The sequence below is a fragment of the Malus sylvestris genome, chromosome 9 (genome assembly GCF_916048215.2).
Source record: "Malus sylvestris chromosome 9, drMalSylv7.2, whole genome shotgun sequence".
NCBI classification, from domain to species: domain Eukaryota; kingdom Viridiplantae; phylum Streptophyta; class Magnoliopsida; order Rosales; family Rosaceae; genus Malus; species Malus sylvestris.
The window spans coordinates 34,299,202-34,320,946 of NC_062268.1; the positions used below are offsets into that span (position 1 = coordinate 34,299,202).

The 21,745-nt window shown below is 41.8% G+C and overlaps 2 protein-coding genes across 3 annotated transcripts; both read left to right on the forward strand.

Annotated features, from left to right (window-relative positions):
- Positions 1-826: 826 nt before the first annotated feature.
- Positions 827-5,204, forward strand: LOC126581932 (gibberellin 2-beta-dioxygenase 2-like). The gene is made up of 3 exons (XM_050245872.1): positions 827-1,345; positions 3,409-3,787; positions 4,867-5,204. Exons 1-3 carry the CDS (start codon positions 963-965, stop codon positions 5,170-5,172), a joined length of 1,068 nt encoding a protein of 355 aa, XP_050101829.1. The 5' UTR covers positions 827-962; the 3' UTR covers positions 5,173-5,204.
- A 10,635-nt stretch (positions 5,205-15,839) lies between these two features.
- On the forward strand, positions 15,840-21,365 carry LOC126581935 (uncharacterized). Of its 2 annotated transcripts, XM_050245877.1 has the most exons (4): positions 15,840-16,283; positions 16,357-16,512; positions 16,591-16,701; positions 21,137-21,365. In XM_050245877.1, the coding sequence occupies exons 1-4, from the start codon at positions 16,251-16,253 to the stop codon at positions 21,227-21,229; spliced, it is 393 nt and encodes a 130-aa protein (XP_050101834.1). In that variant the 5' UTR covers positions 15,840-16,250; the 3' UTR covers positions 21,230-21,365. The 2 variants fall into 2 exon arrangements, with proteins under 2 accessions (XP_050101834.1, XP_050101833.1); XM_050245876.1 differs by lacking the exon at positions 21,137-21,365 and having other exon boundaries at positions 16,357-16,737.
- The last annotated feature ends 380 nt before the right edge of the window (positions 21,366-21,745 follow it).

Sequence of the window (21,745 nt, forward strand, 5' to 3'; positions counted from 1 at the left end):
AGCAAACACATAGATACCCGCTATCATTACATAAGAGAGTGTATTGCAAGAAAGGATGTGCAAGTGGAATACGTGAAGTCTTAAGACCAAATCGCGGACATATTCACCAAGCCACTCTAACAAGAAGACTTTATCAGATTGAGGAAATCAATCGGCGTCACAAGACAAGATTAAGGGGGGATGTTGAAATGTAATCTTGTCTTGGCCCAAGACAATTGATCCGGCCCATACACAAAGAAAGATCCATGCACATGCTAGAGAATTCTAGCAAAGTTCAAGTTGGTGGAAGAGTCTAGAAGAATGGTAAGGATTCCACCAACATACAAGATTAATAGATAATTCTAGCTCAGGAAGGTAGTGGAATTATTTAGATATCTCTAGCATGATGCTTCCATGCTTCTCCAAGGTTCCATCCATGCCTATAAAAGGAGAAGGCATCCACACCATTTGAAACAACCAAGAGAAGCAAGTAGTGAGAAGTGAGAAGAAGCAACAAAGCTTCTAAGAGTGTTTGAGTGTTTCCTCTTGTACTAAGTTTGTGAGTGAATAAAAATCTTGTGTAATACATTGAGTTTTCTCTTTTTCTCTTGCCTATCAATTCCACTGCATTATATTCTTCTTTGTGAGATAAATGTCTCCAAAGTAGTGAAGTCTTTTTATGCCCCAACACTCCTCTCCTAGCATAAAACACTAATAATTCTCTCTCTCTCTCTCTCTCTCTCTCTCTCTCTCTCTCTCTCTCTCTCTCTCTCTCTCTCTCTCTCTCTCTCTCTCTCTCTCTCTCTCTCTCTCTCTCTCTCTCTCTCTCTCTTCCTTTCTTCTTGTATATAGGAGCACCAGCTCAACCTTGATCGCACCTCCAAAGTACAACGTTCAAAGTCGAATTCCCCTTCTTATCCTGGATCTTACTCCTTTTTTCTCAGATTATTAATATTCCTTCAATCCCACAAAGAGAAACAAGAATGGTGGTATCATCTCCTTCACCAATAAGAAGCAAGAAAATCATGGCAATAGGAATTCCCACAATCGATCTATCAAATTACAATAGGTCAAAGCTATCAGAACAAATTGTTGAAGCCTGTGAAGAATATGGTTTCTTTAAGGTGGTCAACCATGGTATCCCAAAAGAGGTCGTTGAGAAAATGGAAACACAAGGGTCTGATTTTTTTGCCAAGCCAACAATGGAGAAGCAACGAGCTGGCCCGGCTTGTCCTTTTGGCTATGGCTGCAAAAACATTGGCTGCAAAGGCGACACTGGAGAGCTTGAGTACCTTCTTATTCAAACCAATTGTCAGTCCATTTCTGAGAGATCCAATGATATTTCCAACGACCCTACGAAATTCAGGTAATTTATTGCGTTCATGATTTTCTAATTATATAGTATGCATGCAACATATTTCGTAGACATTATATATGTCCGCGAAGTAATCATATAATTAAGGGAATAAGAAGGGATATGGTTTCTGTTTCTTCATAGAAGCTTCGTTGTTCATGGTAATAAGTTTATGGCGTGTTTGAATTTATTTCTTTGATTTGAATTGTTTTATGTCATTGTAGTAAGATGTTGTCAGATGTATATAACTCTGAATTCATGAAACTTGCCATAGAAAGAGGATTGCTTTACGGATGTAAGGTGGAAAAGATTGTTTAGTATTAATCCTTAGTATCCTAGAAAACGACATATTTCCTTGTTGGAAAAAGAAAGGATTAAATTAGCAAACGATGTATTTTATAAGTAACTAACTAATACATTTTTAATACAATGCTTACCTTGTTAGTTGTTAGAATAATAATTTGTTGTTATTATATCAAAATCTTCGTGAATTAGTGCGAGAGTTTTTGTTTCATCACGAACATCCCTAAGTCATAAAAATTAATAGACTTTCAAATTGGTTGGAGGGAACTCTTTTATGATAAACAAGCCCCAAAATATAATGTTTATATTGCTACATTAATTGTGAATCGATGACATCAATAATTCACATTTAGATTATTGAAAATACGATAGATTAAGTTTTGACTAACTATACAATCATTGATTCTAACTGCCGAGGTTCCTACATAAAGTATACAATGATTGAGTACCTTCTCCTAATAGCTTTAAGATTTAACAATGAATATCCAGGGTTAATAACTATAAGAAAATTGATTGAGGCTAATAGTACATGATGAGATTTTAGGATGGAAAGCAATTGGGTCGGTGGTCTCCAAGTTTTCTTGTTTCAAATAAAACCCATCTAAAAGTAGCAAAGAGGCAGATAAGCAGCTTAGCTTTATAACTGTCAGCCACTGTTTGCAATATGTATGGCATTGGAATTATGCTCTTTTGTCAATATTTGAGTTTAATCCTTTCGAAGCCGACTTGAGTGTTGGAAAGTTTAACCTCAATTACATGATCTTAAATATATCATCATTTTATTGTCATTTCTGCAACATTTTCTATCCGTAGTACTTCTCCATTCATACATTTTTGGGACTGGGGTCACCAAATAGTACCGAATGCTTGCTGATCTATGAATCGGGCATGTGATGTACCAATGAAAGTTTGACATGACTGCTTGGATCGACCTTATATATATACATTCTTGCATGAACTGATTTTAATTTATTGGTATTGATCATATGAGTAAAATGAAACCACGTTAAACCAGGCATCGAGTTACATCGAGTACAAAGAGAAAGACATTATATATATATGTACACACACACACACACACACAGAGGCAGGCTTGCATTGGTCCACATTTTCAATTGTGGGACTCCCACTTTTGGCGGCAGCTAGGGCCAGATAGTTATTTGTTTGAAATAGTGAGCCAATTAACAACCCTAATCATGAATATATATATATATATATATATATATATATATATATATATATATATATATATATATATATATAGCTAGAAGTGTAGGTCAACAAATTAAAAATAGATAAAAGAGAATTGTTAACACTTAATACCACCAGGATTAGTTAACAAGTTTTATGAGGATGAATTATGTTGGTACAAATGGATATATAGTACCAAACAATAACTAGTAAATGGAGAGATTCAAAGAAAAGTTGAGTTGCATATATAAGCATCCTTTTTTCCTATACTAAATTTGGAAATGCATTGAGATGATTTTTCTTACCAAACGCTTGCTTTAATTTTGGGTTATATGCTAGTATAGAATATACATGAGCGAGTGAATAAATAAATTCTACAATGCATGGACAGTCACTCGTAGATAAAAGAGTAATAGTCACCAAATAATTGTCATATTTCCTGGAGTGATCAATTGGTGAATATTGCTTTTATACTATAATGATCTAACAGTCACTCACTCGCACGATAACTATTTACTATTTAGTGGTAGTTATTCATTGACTATCTACTAACATGATCAATATTCTTTCAATTAATCCAGCTGTGCAGTGAATGATTACATAGAAGCAGTTAAAGAATTGGCATGTGAGATTCTTGATCTGGTGGCCGAGGGACTATGGGTTTCAGACAAGTCTGTGTTCAGCAGGTTCATCAGAGACGTCCAGAGCGACTCAATTCTTAGGCTTAATCACTATCCTCCGGTCAAGGACTGGGACACAGCAACTAAACAGCATCCTTTCACTAATAACAACAATAATGATAATAGGATTGGATTTGGAGAGCATTCTGACCCTCAAATCTTGACAATCTTTAGATCCAACAACGTGGGGGGCCTTCAGATTTTTCTACGTGATGGCTTGTGGGTTCCCGTCGCTCCCGACGCCAATCAATTCTTTGTAATGGTTGGTGATGCCTTACAGGTCAGTAACATCATCATTCATTTTGGATCAACCGTAAATTTACCAAGTATTATAAATTTTTTATCACTAGAAAAGTTTGAACTAATTATATGATTTGAAAAGTTATATTTGTTTATCAAAATTAAAATAAAAGTAAAACCCCTCTGTCTCTCTCCCTCTTTTCTCACTCTAGAATCAATCAAGTTGGGGTACTCTACAGATCAACAAGAGGAAAAAACCAATCAATTGTAAATCTCAACGGTCTGTTTCCTTGTCCGGCAAGTAATTTCAGAGTTACATTTTGAGAAAAATATGTGGAAGTGATCTCCCTGCATGTCGCAAGCTGAGTGACAATAATATCTTTCGGTTACAACATAATCTCTTCTATGATCCAAGTTCTTTATTTTGGTGTTGCCAACAGTAAATTCATTTCTTAGAACAGACTAATTGAATTAAAATGATCCAAATAGTAAAATGCTAATTTCGCAAATAAAAACAAACATGAAAAAAAAACAAAAGTTGAACAAACCTACAAAGTAGGTAGTTAAACTCCCACCATGTTTTCTTCTAATTTATGCCTACACACTTTGTGTGTGAACATTTTTTTTTTTTTGGTTTTAAAGGGGGAAGGAAAGAGAGCCTTCAAAAGTAGGGTAGGGAGAGAGACTGTTATTTTTTATTTTTTAAATCAGATATGCCACTTAATATTACAGTCTAGTAGCATTCCTCTTTACTGGTAAATGAGAGGTCTTATGTTCGATTATTGCTAAAGGTGAATTTGAACTACATTATTGCTAGTCCATTATAAGATTAAACCCACTCTTTCCCCTTAGTGTAGATAATATAAAAAAAATAAAAAAAATAAGGAAGAAGAAAGAAAGATATGCTAGCATCATTTGTGGGTGAGGCTTAAAAAAAAGTGTAAAATTTAGGTTGTGCAAAATTACTTTACTATCCTTGATTTTATTTTGTGATAGAAGACTAAATTAATTTTTCACTCTCTTTTGTTTGGCAAAAAAAGTTTTGTTAATATGTAGTTTAGATGACATATTTTTTTTTGGCACGCATTAAATATAATTTCATTTTTTATTTATTTGCAGGCTTTAACGAATGGGAGGTTAGTGAGCGTGAGACATAGGGCACTGGCAAACTCAGTGGTGAAGCCAAGGATGTCAATGGTGTACTTTGGGGCACCACCACTCAATGCATGGATGTCTCCTCTGCCGGAGATGGTGTCGCCGGAGAAGCCCAGCCTCTACAAGCCCTTCACATGGGGTGAGTACAAGAAAGCTGCATACACTACACGATTGGGAGATTCACGTCTAGACCTTTTCAAGATTAATAACCACAGGTGCAAGTGTAACGATCAAATTCCATGTCCATGCTTCGACAATCTTGTACAATAGAACATATGATTTTACATCTTACAAAAATTGATTACTAGGTAGATAAAAATCTATATATGTACTCATACGAGGCATTTAAAGGAATGGATTTCTATTTTTTTTTTTTAATAAAAATGGGGATTACTTGTGGGCTACACCACATCGAACTTTAACGATCTGAACCGTTTATTTTTTTCAAGTTGCACCTCATAGATCATCCTTACAAAATATTAGCCAAATTGGAATTATTGGAGGCATCTGATTGAGTTTAAAGAAATTGACGAACATATTGTTCTAAGAAAAACCTTGAAATTTTACAATGATAATTAAATAGGCAAATAGTTTTAGATTGAATTAAATTTTTATAAGGATGATCTATGAACCGAGACTTACAAAATAGACAATTTGGATCGTTGAAGTTCAATAAGGACTGAGTCCCAAAACTAATCCTCATTCGAATAAAATGAAGATTCCTTTTTAAAGGGCTGTCTATTCATAATTAAGGTACGTGTATATATGTTTGGCTAGCCGCTAGCATGTTAGGTCAAAATTATAGTTGAAAATATTGGAGGTCGAGCGTATGGATCGGGAATTTTTGCTCTGGGATTTAAGCATTTTCCCATTAATTTGCGTCTCCTTGCATGTGGATTTGTTTGAATATTTGTATAACAAGTGTAGCCAAATACCGTAATGTCTGTTTTTTTCCATTGGGCTTTCAGTGTTTGATTTGATTTTGGTGTGTGTGAGGAATGAACAAAAAGAATGAAGGTATATTCAGAGTGCGACGGATACAAGGCTGTGCAAAAATGCGGCAACCATATAATTCGTTTATATATGAGATGGATTGTAGGGTTTGAAGTAGCATAGTTTGATGATATTCTCTTGTAAATCTTTCCTGATAAAATGATATCTTTTCTTGATATGCTTAGCCTTCTAATGAAATACTGGGTTCTTGGTCATGGAAATTGCTGATGTGTTGTCACACAAAAGAGGTGTGGCATCCACTTGCAATTCTCTAAAGACTTGAGTATGAATCTCATCCAAATGGCCTAAGCTGTTGCTTTTGAGGCACTCACATGCTTGACCTGACGGCACAGTCGTCGGGTAGACTATATGGGCAAACATTTTGTGCAACGAGGGGTCCCTTATGCTACCTTTTTTTTTAATTAAAAAAAATTATAAACACTTGTTATATTAAATAATTTATTTAATTCTAAAATTTGAAAATCAATTATTATTACAAAATTGAAAAAATATTATTTACAACCCAAAAAAAAAATTGTTCGTACAATTATATAACCAAAAACTCAATAAAAAAATATAAACTACTGTGTTGGGGGTGGTGTGACTGCTCGGGCAGCTCATGGGATGGCTCTTAGGGGATCCTAGAATTGCTGGGGGAATGGCTGCAAAAGCTCAGCCAGGGGCTCGGGAATTCTAATGCCATAAGCTAACAAGGACTAGCTAAGGCATTGATGTGCATGTGCACTAATTCCATTTGGCGCGCAAGCTCCATCTCTACCTGGTCAAGTTTAGAATCAATCTCGGTCGATGGAGTAGAGCTAGGTGAAGAAGAAGAAGACTCGACTTCCCGGACCCGACATGCTCATAGATCGTGAACTTCCTTGCCCTTCTTTCGGCCAACCTTGTTCATCAGCAACTGGAGAAGTTGGCATTGGAGGTGTCAACTGCTCCATAGGCACGTCCAGTTGCTGTAGAGAGATGTTGGCAAGGTACTCACCCTTCTTCTATATCATAAAAGCCTACCAAAAAAAAACAAAGGAAACAAAGTAGGATTATCAATTATAATTTAAACCTTATTTATTGTAATGAAATTTGTAATTAAAAAAATATAAATGAATGATTACATAAATTTCATTCACGACCTCGTGCCATAATTAATGTGCCTCCTCCCCCCCCCCCCAAAAAAAAAAAAAAAAAACCACCACCTTTGGAAAAGGTTCCCCAACTGCCCACCGTTCCTTGATCCAGTAAGATAGGGGTCGAGAATCGGATTGGTAAAGGCACAACTTATTCTCTTGGTTATCTTTATTTGCCATCAATTTTTTCTGTCCATTAAAAAAATATTAATTTAACTTGACTAAAATATATAATAATTGAACAAAAATTAAAATATAATAAAATTTGATTACCTGATACTTTTCATAGAGAAAATGAGCGCACAACCACTCCCACTCGGCCTCCTTCTTTACAAACTCTTGTGGTGGTTTTGCAAGAGTTGCCTCATGAGTCGGAAAACTACTGTTCGTCGCAGGAATCTCCTGGCAGACGAGCACACAGCTCCCCTGGGAGAATGGCGTCGGTTGAGGGTATCTGTCGTACTTCTGCTTTCTTCTCGGGCTCGCTCGGGCAAGCCTTTGTCGGGCAGATCTTGGTCGGGCAAGACACACTTCGGGCAAGGCTCGTCGGACAGTTCTGAAAGAGAAGGACAGAGTTAATTTGAAAGGGTGCCTTTGTGGGGCCTTAGATGTAGGCCTTAAGGCTCACAATCAAGATTAACTTTGTCGTGCTCAGGCGTGCCACTGCCATCTTCAGTATGGCAGATGTTGAATGGGTGTTAAGTTTTGATTGGATATGTATACGCCCGAGAAACCAAGTTAGATATAACAGGTGCCTTTGTGAGGCCTTAGGTATAGGCCTTGAGGCTTCCTGTCAAACTAAACCAGCGCTTGGATGTATCATATTTGGTCTTTTATGGTTGCCAGAGTCTTATCACTATTATACTTTTGATTATCTGAATCCAAGAGGTAGGACGAACCCAAATGAGTGCCTTTGTAGGGCCTTAGGTATAGGCCTTGAGGCTTCCCATCAGAGTTAATCCTTATACTCGGACCAACTAGACCACAACATGAAATGAAGCTAAATAGATGCCTTCGTGGGGCCTTAGGTGTAGGCCTTGAGGCTTTCTATCAGAATTCACTCCCTGTTTAAGCCTTTTCTACGAATCAAGATATAATAGCAACAAAACGGAAAAATAGATTGATTACTTGCGCCCCAAGTAACTTCGGACTTCTCGCTTATCAAAGATTGTCGTTGATGGGTTGAGTCCACATAGAGTTCTTTTTTATGCCTTGAGGCCAAAGACTTTTAAACTGATCTTTAAATTACATGCCCGCCGGGCTTAAGACTTAGATCTGATTTGAACTCTGACACGATTCAGATCGGATCCAAGTGCTGAAGACTCATTTTCATTATGACTTTGCTAGAAATAACTTGTATATAACTGGGAATCTATAACATGTTATTGTGCTTTTAAAAGAAAGAAAAGACAAAGACAGAGCAAAGATAGTCGGGTAAGTTTGAACCTTATCGGCCAAGGCTGAACTTCTTACAAAATCTATCTTTGTGGCTCTGTCAGAGGTCTGAAAGCTTTTAGAGGGGTTGACGGGGGAGAAGAGGATACAAAATGAATCGATACCACCATGAACAAGGTAGCAGAGCTATTACAGGGGTTTGGGAAGGTTTATCCCGAATGGGATGAAGGCTTGTGCTGACTACAGCTTCGTTGAAGGCAAATCTGGCTTGAGCAGAGTTTTGGCTTTTGTTTGTTTGTTTGAGTGTCCTTAATTCTGTCTTCTCTTCTTCCTTTTATAGACGACTTCAGCTTGGGTTCCTGTAGCAATAGCGGTTGCCCGAATGTGGTTTGGTGATGACTCACTAGCTTTTTTACATGAATGCCACCAATAAAGTACTTTATTGGGCTGTGCAGTGACTGAATAACCTACCCCCTGTGGTCTTTGAGCAGGTAAGCAGGTGGCCTTTGTAACTTGTGCCCAGCCGAAAGCCTCTTTCCTGCCTCCTAAGTTTTCCTCTGGGCCTTGGGTTTGGGCCGGCTTTCTCTCTGGCCCAAAGTTCAGATTTTATCCCAAACAGTGCCCCCTTCAATTGATGTTAAGGTTGGGATCCCAAGCGCCAACATTAATTGAAAGAGACCCCTGTTTTAAACCCTTAGAACTCTTAAAACCCTTGTGAGTGAACTTCTCCGTTCTCTGTGTTTCGTAAAAAGAAAACCTTCTCTGATACAACAAAACTTCCTCAATTCTTCCATCATTTCTTTCTCGTTGTCCGACGAGGTTGCATCTTTACCGTTCTCCTTGTTTTTCTTCCCCACGACCTTCATTAAATGGCCTCAGGATCCGGCCAAACCCTACCATCCTACGAGTCTGGTGAAGGAATTGCCACTCTACGCCGTCTGCTCAACGGGCTGCATCGTCCGCGGGCAGGTCTGCATTCTGAACTCTTCTTTGAGATGCATGGGGTTCAATCTTTGGGTCCTGCCTGGATTTCTCGGGTTCCCTCAGTAGTAGAAAGTAATATGCCTAGGGGAAACTGGTTTACCCCAAATCCTTATTTGGCCGACTCGGGCATTTCTTCTTCTAAGTGGTCTTTTCATCGTCGAGGCTTTCCCTTGATGAATGATCCTGCCTGGGCCCAATGGATTGACGAATTGGAACATTCCTTCAAGCAGAAATGGATGAGTAACGGCATCTACGAACTGATTATGCTTTCGAAGATTTCAATTACTCCTAAGCCCGAATTGCTTGCTTCTGCCCTCCTCTTTTGGAATACGGGCACAAACACCTTCGATTTCCGTATGGGTCCCATGTCTCCCACCATTCTTGATATGGCCCAAGTCTTCGGGTTGAGGCCATCGGGCAGGGTGATAGATGTTACTCAAGATTGGATTCCATCCTCTACCACCGGAGGCTCAAGTTCTTCCACCTACTTCCTTCCTCTCAGCTATAACTCAGTTACTTTCAAAAGTTATGGGACCTCCTTTAAAGGATTCATCCCTTTTGTCAAGAAGAACTTCGGGGCAAGCTCTCCTCAAGTCGACAAAGATCAAGAGCATATGTACTTTCTTCTTTACTGGCTTAACAAGCACGTCTTCCCCAACAAATCCAAGGGGGTACGGGTAGAATGGATCCCCTTGGTAGAGGTTCTTCATAATTTTGATGACGTTGCCACAGGTTCATTCCTTCTTTCCCATCTCTATCACCTTCTTTTTGACATGACCCGGGATGAGCCCTTTGAGACCAATTTGAACGGCCCCATCTGGATGATACAGATTTGGCTACAATGGTATTTTCCAGAATTTCGGGCTATTAATCTAGAGTTTCCAGAGGGTGTGGCTTCTGCCCGAATCCTGGCTGAAGCTCCTCCTGTAGATCATTCCACCTTTGCATGCTTCTACTTTTTCCAAGTCTGCAGGACTCGATCAAACTTGGAATGGGGTGCATCGGTCTTGAGGAGATATCCTTGGTTTTCTGACCAAGCCTTCCAAGATGCCCCTGGTGAGGATGTTGCTCCCTTCTGCAAGGAAAAGTTTATCAGCTGTGTTGATGCACAAAACTGGATGGTCTTGGTACAACGTAAATCCGACCGTGAATCTGCATGAAATGTAAATGACACAAGAGTTATCGTGGTTCACCCCAAGGTTTGGGCTACGTCCACACTGATTGTATTGTATTTCTCTGTTGAAGAGGGAGAGGGAGAGCTTAGAGCTTAAGGGGTGTGAGGAAGCTTTGAGAGGGATGAGGAGAGACCTCGGTGGTGTCAGGTCTCTCCTGAATGTAATGAGAGCTTCTCTTAGCCTTCTTAGGCTTGGCTCTTTTTGCCCCCCCCCTAGAATGAGGGGAGGAGTCCCCTTTTATAGAATAAGGGGCTCCTCCTCTTTTACAAAGTATGGGCTTTAGTGTGAGGCCCAAATACAAGGCCCAAGGCCCAAATATACGAGGCCCTAAATATGGTATAAACAGTAGTCCCCCAAGTCTTCAGTCAAGAGAGTCTTTTGGCTGGAGACTTGAAATTCAGTCCATGTGTGGGCCGAAGTAACTAAATGTCGTCTAGAACTGATGCTCGATATGAGGCGGTGCCCAATCTGAAATGATGCTCAACTAGAAGTAGCACATGTTGTGAGGCCGCTTTGCTTGTAGCTTATGTTGCCTTGGTTGGCTTGGCTTGTGGCGTTTGAAGGTGAGGGAGTCCCTTTTATAGAATAAGGGATCTCTCCTCAATACATAAGTGATGGGTTAGAGTTGATGCTCGCAGTGAGACGGTTGCTCAGTAGGCGGCGATGCTCTCTAATGGTGGTGAGGGAGTCCCTTTTATAAACTAAGGGCTCGCTCCTCAATACATAAGTGATGGGCTAAGTCCCCCAAGTATTTTTCATGAGTGCTCTCTAAAAGTGAAGGAGTCCCTTTTATAGAATAAGGGCTCGCTCCTCAATACATAAGTGATGGGCTAGAGTCTCCCAAGTATTTTTATGAGGCCCAGTTGAGGCCCAATATATGGTACATAATGTAGTCCCCCAAGTCTTCGGTCAATAGAGTCTGTTGGCTGGAGACTTCAAATGGAATCCATGTATGGGCCGAAGTGGCGGTTGTTCGGAGGCGGTATTTGTATACCCTGCACTGAAGCTTTGTAGGTGAAGCTTTGCAAGTGAACCTTTGAAGCTGAAGCTCTGTAAATGAAGCTTTCGAAGCTGGAGCTTTTGTAAATGAAGCTTTTGAAGCTAGAGCTCTGTAAATGAAGCTTTTGAAGCTAGAGCTCTGTAAATGAAGCTTTTGAAGCTAGAGCTCTTGTGAATGAAGCTTTCGAAACTGGAGCTTTTGTAAATGAAGCTTTTGAAGCTAGAGCTCTGTAAATGAAGCTTTTGAAGCTGATTGACATGAATGATGCTCATGAATGTTTATGTTGATTGACATGAGTGATGCTCATGGATGTTGTCATGAGTGATGCTCATGAATGTTGACATGAATGATGGTCATGAATGTTTATGTATGATTGTCATGAGTGATGCTCATGAATGTTTATGTATGAATGACATGAGTAGTGCTCATGTATAATTTGGAGTACTAGGCGTACTTGTGATGACCTGGGTGGTGCTATTTCAAGCCTATGGGCCTTTGCCCTCCACAACATGTCAGCCCATTAATTTTGGACTTTGCCGTTTTTTTTTTTTTTTTTTTTTTTTTTGTATTATTACCCTCTGATGGGATTTATACAGATGTTTATATCATTCTGGTGGAATGTTTATTCCTTACTTTTGTTTTTCTCTTTCTTTTCTACTTTTGTAATTATCTCAGTGGGTAGCCATATTTTCTGCTTTGCTCTTTTCCACCGCAAATCTCATGTTGAAAGGGTAGCCATGCTTTCTGCTTTGCTCTTTTCCACCGCAAATCTCATGTTGAAAGGGTAGCCATGCTTTCTGCTTTGCTCTTTTACTTTGCTTTGCTTTTACTTTCCCTTTTCTTTCTCTTTTCCTTGCGCTGCATTTATTATTCTCTTGCTCTTGCTGAGGTCCAGGTGCATTAGCCTTTGCAGATGGCAGACAAAAGTAAAGTGAAGTGCTCTTTAGTTTGCTTTACTTTTGCAGATTGCAAATGGCGGAGGCATAGACTTGTCTTTACAACATCTTCTGGAAAGTCAAAAAGCAGCTTTTAAGGCCACTAGCAGCAATAGCCATCATTTCTCCTTTTTCCTTTTCTCTGCTGGTTTATTGAATCTCTTCTCACGCCGGTCGCATGCGCCCCGTCCATCTGAGAACTTACCACCCTGACTTTTTGATGAAATGATGCCCATAAATCATAGGGTAATCTGTTTTCTCTAGAATCGCCATAGCTGCATTCTTATACTCCTTGAACAAAGAGACCGAAGGGAACCTCCCGGATATGCTATGAGCAGCTATAGAGCTATCATCCCTCTCCTCCCTCTGCGCCTGGCTCAAAGGGCTCGCAAAATTTTCGATCCCCGGTGACAAGTACGTTTCCGGCAACGAATAAAACGGCGTCGTAAGAGTGGTAGGCGTCGTGCGCTGCACATCTACGACAAGAGGACTAGTGTCGTTCATTTCGGAAGAAGAGAAACTCGCGATCTTGCTCGGGGAACGAAACGCCCAGGGTTCCTCGATGACCACGCCCTCTGATGCGGATGACTTGGAGTCAGAGTCGGCCGAGGAGAGTCGGGGGATGAGCAGAGAACCGTCAGACCAAGAATTGGGCTGAAGATGGGCAGAGAAGCAGTGCAGAAATATCTGGAATCACGGTGGTCCTCATCGTCGGAGTCGGGGTTGACGATCCAGAAATATCTGAGAACTTCAAACACTACAAAAATGGCAGCAGCTAATTTCCCAGCGTTTGGTTACTGAGAAGGTAGCAGATCACAAAAAAGGGGAAAAATCCAGTAGAGCTTATTCGATCTGGAGCCGAGTAGCGTCAAGTATCGAAAGTTTTACTGCTTCTTCTCTGACTCTCAGCCGTTCGAGTCGGTGATGTGATCCTCCCGGCTTTCAACAGTTCCTATGAATTTTGAAAATTTGAAATCCGATCTTTCTCGGAAAGATCAGAAAAGTGAACTTTCTGGGAGAAATTGGGAAATGAAATTGTTTGATCTCTCACAATTCCGCACAAAGCTGTTTGGGATCACCTTCAAGATTAAGACTAGCTGAGTAGCGATCCTCCATCACCTATCTCCAACCTGTCGTCGACGGCGTCGGCGGAGCAGACCCAAATCCCGGGGACACCACCGGAATACAAAGCTTCGCCGGCCTCGTCCTCCTCATTCTCTTTAACAGAAATAAACGCAGCAGCGCCAACCTTAGAGAACAAAACGTAATTTTTCGTCCCAGCCTGCCGTCGTTCCCACACTTGGCAGCGCCAAACCCTCGCCTACCCCAGCCTGATCTTCTTCCGAGTTCCTTCTGAGTTGACCCGTTCTGTATCAATCGAGCCGTTCGATTTCGCCGCCCTTTCGTGTTGCTTTTCTTGCCGGAGCCCCGTATCAATCCAGGCAGTCGGACCTGGCGAGGTTCTCTGACCTGGTCGACCCGCCTGAGTCGTGCGCTGGGTGTCTGTACAAGTCACCAGGTCGGGATCCTGTCACTGCCGAGCTCCTATTGCAGAGGCCGACGTTGAGTTCCTCCATCATTTAACCAATCCAAGCCTTGAGCTCCATCACGTCATTGATCAAGGTAGAGAGACAAGACAGAGATGAGAGATTTGATTCCCTGAATCTGCCTTGCTAGATTTGGCAGAACCAGTGCCTTTCTTGCCGGAGATGGAGTCGTCGGAAGAGATCAGGCGGTGCTTGTAGATGCGGTTGGTGGGTTCCAGGATCCGTACCCGGGATAGATTGGGTCGGAGCAGGTCCATGAGGTCGAGCGTCGCTCTTTGTGCAGAAAGAAAGGGTTTTGAGATTGGATAGGCAAGACGAGAGAGGTGAATTTTTCTGGTCTTCTTCGTCTTGTCTCGACTCTACTGGAGTGATGAGAGAGAATGAGAGAGTGTGTCTTGGCATGCCCAATGGGCTGTTTCTAAAACTTGTTTTTGAATGTGGTTTTGGAAATGGATTTTTGGGCCATTTCTGGGTTTCTAGAGAGAGAGAGATGGGCTGAGATTTTGGTTTAGTGTTTCTGCAGAATCACGGCAGAGGTGAAAAAAAATGAAAGAGAACCGACATAGTTTTTTGTATCGATTCCCACAGACGGCGCCAAATGTTGATGCACAAAACTGGATGGTCTTGGTACAACGTAAATCCGACCGTGAATCTGCATGAAATGTAAATGACACAAGAGTTATCGTGGTTCACCCCAAGGTTTGGGCTACGTCCACACTGATTGTATTGTATTTCTCTGTTGAAGAGGGAGAGAGAGAGCTTAGAGCTTAAGGGGTGTGAGGAAGCTTTGAGAGGGATGAGGAGAGACCTCGGTGGTGTCAGGTCTCTCCTGAATGTAATGAGAGCTTCTCTTAGCCTTCTTAGGCTTGGCTCTTTTTGCCCCCCCCTAGAATGAGGGGAGGAGTCCCCTTTTATAGAATAAGGGGCTCCTCCTCTTTTACAAAGTATGGGCTTTAGTGTGAGGCCCAAATACAAGGCCCAAGGCCCAAATATACGAGGCCCTAAATATGGTATAAACAAGCTGTATTCAGCCAAGAGACTTGGCCTGGGGGGTCCGGGGAAATCGGTATGATCGAGGCTTGGAGGTGTATCATCCTAACTTCTGCAGCAGGCAACTAGGATTTAGGCAATCCATACCTGTCCCATTCTTCGACTCCATCCATTGTGGCACTTCATTTCGGTTACAGACTCCCTCTGAAGCAATATTTCGAGCTGCCCGCCGTAGTTTGGACGTGATGAGCCAAGCAGCCCGACATTCCGTTGTTCTTAATTTCGAATGTACCTCGCTGTTTTCCTCTTGGTGGGAGGAAAGGTGGACTAGAAAATACGGAGGAGATTTGAAAGTGAACCACGATCGCATTTTTAGCCAGCTTTCTCTTAAATCATATCCTAGTTCGGGCGAGCTTGCAAATTGGAAAGATATGATCCAAGAGAAAAACCGATTACTCCTAATAGGTGACTTTCTTCCCATCCGATTTTGCTTTCCTTGTTGTTTACTTTCCTCATTCTTACCTGTTTCTGCAGCTTCAGTTGATACTGAATCCGAAGCCATCGAATCAGAGAATGATTCTGCTGATGCCGCAGTTCTTCATGGTGCTGCAGCAGAAGCTGAAAGGCGGGAAGCCGGGGAAGGGACAGACGTCTCAGAATCTCTTGGGGATTCAGGAGCCGAAGAAACAATTAAAGAAATAGCCAAGGATACGATCAAAGCATCTAAACGAAAGAGGGTGGCCATAACTAAAACCACAATCCCCGATCCGGCACTTCCTTCAGCAACCACACGACCAATTCTTACCCGAAAGAGTAAGCGGGCAAGAGTCATCGTGCCTCCTAAACCAACAGCCCCATCTGCTCCTGTTTCTGAAGCGGGTAAAGAGACAGAACAATCTTCCAGTGAGTCTCTCCTCTTCTGGATCAAATGGCTACCTTTCTCCCTTATCTGATTATCCCTTTATCACTCAACAGGACCTCAAGCTTCTAAAAGGTCAACCCTTGCTTCTAAGAAGGAATCACGAAGGGCTGCTACACCTAAAGAGGTATGGCTTCTATCTTTATACTTTCTTATTTTCAAACCTTTCTGAATTTTGAATAATTTGGCTTAGGCTACAAGGAAAGAAAGTCTTTCTCCGCAACCTACCCTAGATGCAACCCCTTCTTCTCAATTTGATCCTTCCACAGGAATCATGTTGCATTTTGTGGATGAGGATGATACTTTGGTGAGTTACTCTTTCTTTTCATTTCAACTTTGCACATTGCTATCCAAGTAACTCCTATCCATGTTCTTTGCAGCCATCTTCGGGATATGAACCCCTTCCCCCGTCAGTGGCCTTGGATAAAGAACCCATAGTTCCTGAGATCCCTGTAGCTTTAGACACAGCTATTTCGCAAGCGCTCACTCGCCAGACGGTCGATGAACCTCCTTCTTCTCCTCAAAATCAACCTCAGGTGCTGGAATATTTTCTTCTTGTTTCTTCCTCTGGTGACCTTTTGCTGATCATCACTACTTTCTTCGGATACAACCAGGATGTAGGCACAGGTTCAGGCACAACTTTCCCATCTGTCGCTGGTGGTGAAAAATCTTCACCTCGACAAGGAGTTAGTGCATTCTCTGGTGAAACCCCGGGGTTAAGTCAGGTAACTTTCTTCTCTCCAAAGCCTCTTTTGCTTTGACTTGTGCATAGTTCATCTTGTCCTGATCCTGAAGTTTTGTAGCGAGCTTCCCCAAAAGAAACTTCCCTTCCTCCAATGGCCCGTAACCCAAGGTGCTTTCAACCTCCTTCTTCCTCTGGAGATGTCGACACCTCTCTGTCTAGAGATGAACCGATTGAACAAACAGAAATTGCCCCTTCCATAGGCATTATCTCACCAGAAGAAAATGTTATGCCGGACCCCTCTCCTTCCTCCTCTGATCCTGCCAAGTTGCCCAAACTCTTCGAAGCACTCGGGCGACTTGAGACGCGGTTGAAGTCTTCAAAGCGGGCTTCAACAAAATCTATGTCTTCGGAGCAGCAACAAATCTTTCAAACATGGGCAAAGAAAGAATTCACTGCATCATTTAGCCTCAAGGCTCTCTGTGACCTCGAGAGAGTCATTACTGAGTTCTTTAAAAACGATCGCTTATCCAAGCCTCAGTATGATTCTTTCCTTTCTTTCTTTGAAAACTTGAGGGCCCTCAGGGAGCAACATCAGAAAGCAGACCGGCTGGCTAACCGGGCAAAATGCTTCATAGAGAGAGAATCGAGCTCCTCTACCCAAGTTAGTCGGCTAATGGAAGAGAGTATGCAGACCAAAGAACGGATTGAAGTTGTTTCTTCTGAAATTCAGAAGTTGGAGAGACAACTGATGATCCTTAAGGCGGAGCAAACAACTCTTCTGGATAACCTTGAGCAACAGATCGAAGGGGTGGAAAAAGCGACTTCAGAGTTAGAGCAAACCAAGTCTGAACTTGTAAACAACCATACTGTTTTGGCTAAACCAAACAGGATTTTTACCATCATGCGAACATACCATTCTAGAATAATCACCTTATGTGAAGATGTAAAGTTTTTGGAATAGAATTACTTTGTAATCTCTTTTTGTTTTAGAATGGATATGTAACATTCCTCCTGTTCTGCTCCCTTTGGATAGGCCTCAGGCAAATCTATGCCCTCTTGCCTGCCTGCTTTTCTCTTCCATCTTTATTGTTGGCAATCTTAGCCCCTGCCCCCGGGTCCTTTCAATGGTATTTTACTCTGTTGATAACCCCGACTCCTTGAAAACGAGGTCGATCATGCTAATAGGAGCTTCGGGGAAAGGGTCAGTATCCACCATCATACTAGCCTGAGGTGAATCGAGTAGTAACTTCCCCTTCACTATCAGATCCTGTACCCAGTCCCTAAACTGGACACAATTGACTATAGAATGGTTGAAGGTATAATGCAACTTACAATACTTCTTCCCCCTGAGTTCCTCGGGCTTGGGCATCTTTTTGGTGTTGTCGGGCAAAATGACTCTTGCCCGCACAAGCTCTTCATAGATTTCTGGCGCCTTGGTTAGATCGAAAGAATAACTTTGATACTTTGGGGGTTTCATGGGTACGAACCCACCATCATTCATCACGATCTTCTGGTCCTTGACTGGTTGGACTAACCCTTTGATCGTCAATGGCTTGAAGGGTGTGGTCATCTCAGCAGCACACACATCTATACTCTTCTCCTCGTGATCATCTTTGCATTCGGGTCCGGCTTCCCCTACCTCTACATGGTGAATAGTAGCTTTATTTTTGTAGAACGGAGGAGTTTTGGAAGTATGTTTTACCTGCTGTTCCTCCTGTAACAGCCTCTCATACTTAGTAGCAGCAATCACCAACTTTTGTAGCTCATTAAACTGTGCATCATAGAACCTTTTTCTCAAAGGTAATTTTAAAGCCCTTTGAGCAATGGATATGAGCTGTGCTTGGTTGACAGGGAACTGACATCTCATCCTTGTCCTTCTGAACCTCATCATAAAATCTTCGGTGGACTCATGATCATATTGTTTCACTTCTACCAGATCATTAATGGTGAGCTCTGGCTCTATCCTGTAGAACTGTTCATGGAAAGCCATCTCCATTTGCCCCCAGTTAGCAATGGAATTGGGGGGTAATAGAGAATACCATTGAGATGCCAATCCTGCTAGTGAATTTCCAAACAACCTCAATTTGTAGTTTGGATTGTCCTCATACGCCACACAGTGATTAGAAAATTTGAAAATATGATCTCTGGAGGACACACTGCTGTCTTCCCCTGTGAAAGTCGGGAATGCGGGCATCTTGAAATTAAGAGGGAATGGATTTAACTCATCGATATATTCAGGATATGGCTTCTGGTAGGTAACCCTGAATACTGGATGAACTCGAGGCTGGACGTTTTGAATCACCGTTCTTCTTAACTCAGCCAATTCTTCTCTTAGTTGCTGAGTAGCTAAATTATCATTCTGGCCATGGATAGTTGACTCAATCTTCGGACTCCGGTCATTGCCCGCGTTCGCTTCCCTCCTGGTTTCAGATTTTCTCCAGTTAGATCCTCCACCTTTGTTGACCATCAGGGGTGGCCTATAAGGTAGAGGTTTATCTGACGTAGTAGTAGTTGTTTCTTTCCCGCTAGTTTCTCCAGCCGTGGCTGGCAGTCCAAACTTCATTCTTTCTTGTTCGCTCTGCCTCCTATTATTAAATGATAATAATGGGAAGCTGGGAAACTCCTTTTCTGAAGCTGACTCCATCACTGCTTGACTTCCTTCAGGTATCACATTCTTCTTTCCCCTATCCTTTTCTTCTTCTAGTAGTGGAAACAAAGGAATGATTGGCTCACTTCTTATAACAACTGGACTCATTCCACTTCCTTGAGCACCCTTTGGAGTAGAGAACTCCAAATCCAGCCTCCTTTGTAGATTTCCTGTAAGCATACAGAGTCTGCTTACTTCTCCCTTAGTCTCCAAGGAAATTCTTTCCATGCTTTTCAACACTTGGATCATTGTAGCTTGCAGTTCTTCATTAATCCCTTTCCCCTGTGATTTCTCAGATGTAGTCGAACTACCTGAGACCACCTGTCCGGATGGGGATAAAGGATTTTCTGATTGTTCTGTCATCTGGAAAAGATCCTTCTTGGCTTCTTTTTTAGCAAGTTTATAGCTTCTCTTTTTGGACATGTAAGATCTTAGAAGTGTAGCTGTTGCTAATCCCACCGGGCGTGCCAAAACTATGTTCGTCGCAGGAATCTCCTGGCAGACGAGCACACAGCTCCCCTGGGAGAATGGCGTCGGTTGAGGGTATCTGTCGTACTTCTGCTTTCTTCTCGGGCTCGCTCGGGCAAGCCTTTGTCGGGCAGATCTTGGTCGGGCAAGACACACTTCGGGCAAGGCTCGTCGGACAGTTCTGAAAGAGAAGGACAGAGTTAATTTGAAAGGGTGCCTTTGTGGGGCCTTAGATGTAGGCCTTAAGGCTCACAATCAAGATTAACTTTGTCGTGCTCAGGCGTGCCACTGCCATCTTCAGTATGGCAGATGTTGAATGGGTGTTAAGCTTTGATTGGATATGTATACGCCCGAGAAACCAAGTTAGATATAACAGGTGCCTTTGTGAGGCCTTAGGTATAGGCCTTGAGGCTTCCTGTCAAACTAAACCAGCGCTTGGATGTATCATATTTGGTCTTTTATGGTTGCCAGAGTCTTATCACTATTATACTTTTGATTATCTGAATCCAAGAGGTAGGACGAACCCAAATGAGTGCCTTTGTAGGGCCTTAGGTATAGGCCTTGAGGCTTCCCATCAGAGTTAATCCTTATACTCGGACCAACTAGACCACAACATGGAATGAAGCTAAATAGATGCCTTCGTGGGGCCTTAGGTGTAGGCCTTGAGGCTTTCTATCAGAATTCACTCCCTGCTTAAGCCTTTTCTACGAATCAAGATATAATAGCAACAAAACGGAGAAATAGATTGATTACTTGCGCCCCAAGTAACTTCGGACTTCTCGCTTATCAAAGATTGTCGTTGATGGGTTGAGTCCACATAGAGTTCTTTTTTATGCCTTGAGGCCAAGGACTTTTAAACTGATCTTTAAATTACATGCCCGCCGGGCTTAAGACTTAGATCTGATTTGAACTCTGACACGATTCAGATCGGATCCAAGTGCTGAAGACTCATTTTCATTATGACTTTGCTAGAAATAACTTGTATATAACTGGGAATCTATAACATGTTATTGTGCTTTTAAAAGAAAGAAAAGACAAAGACAAAGCAAAGATAGTCGGGTAAGTTTGAACCTTATCGGCCAAGGCTGAACTTCTTACAAAATCTATCTTTGTGGCTCTGTCAGAGGTCTGAAAGCTTTTAAAGGGGTTGACGGGGGAGAAGAGGATACAAAATGAATCGATACCACCATGAACAAGGTAGCAGAGCTATTACAGGGGTTTGGGAAGGTTTATCCCGAATGGGATGAAGGCTTGTGCTGACTACAGTTTCGTTGAAGGCAAATCTGGCTTGAGCAGAGTTTTGGCTTTTGTTTGTTTGTTTGAGTGTCCTTAATTCTGTCTTCTCTTCTTCCTTTTATAGACGACTTCAGCTTGGGTTCCTGTAGCAATAGCGGTTGCCCGAATGTGGTTTGGTGATGACTCACTAGCTTTTTTACATGAATGCCACCAATAAAGTACTTTATTGGGCTGTGCAGTGACTGAATAACCTACCCCCTGTGGTCTTTGAGCAGGTAAGCAGGTGGCCTTTGTAACTTGTGCCCAGCCGAAAGCCTCTTTCCTGCCTCCTAAGTTTTCCTCTGGGCCTTGGGTTTGGGCCGGCTTTCTCTCTGGCCCAAAGTTCAGATTTTATCCCAAACAAGAGTAGCCCAAATGAAGAGATATATCGATATCAATGAAAATATCGGTAAAATTAAATATAAGAAAAAATTAGCTATAAAACATATAGTGCAGCCATGTGAACCTCTACAAACTTTAAAACAGACCAATAATGCTTCCGTTTAACATATAAAATGATGGTTACAAACATACAGGTGTACAAGCTACAAAGCGGCATCGTTTTTACCCTGCCATGAAAAACCTCCTAATCAGGAAACTAAAAGACTAGGACGGTTTGTATAATCTCAGCTCAATGAATTCACGAGCGAGTTAGTTGTCCAAATCGCACCACCAACACAAACCACCTAGTATC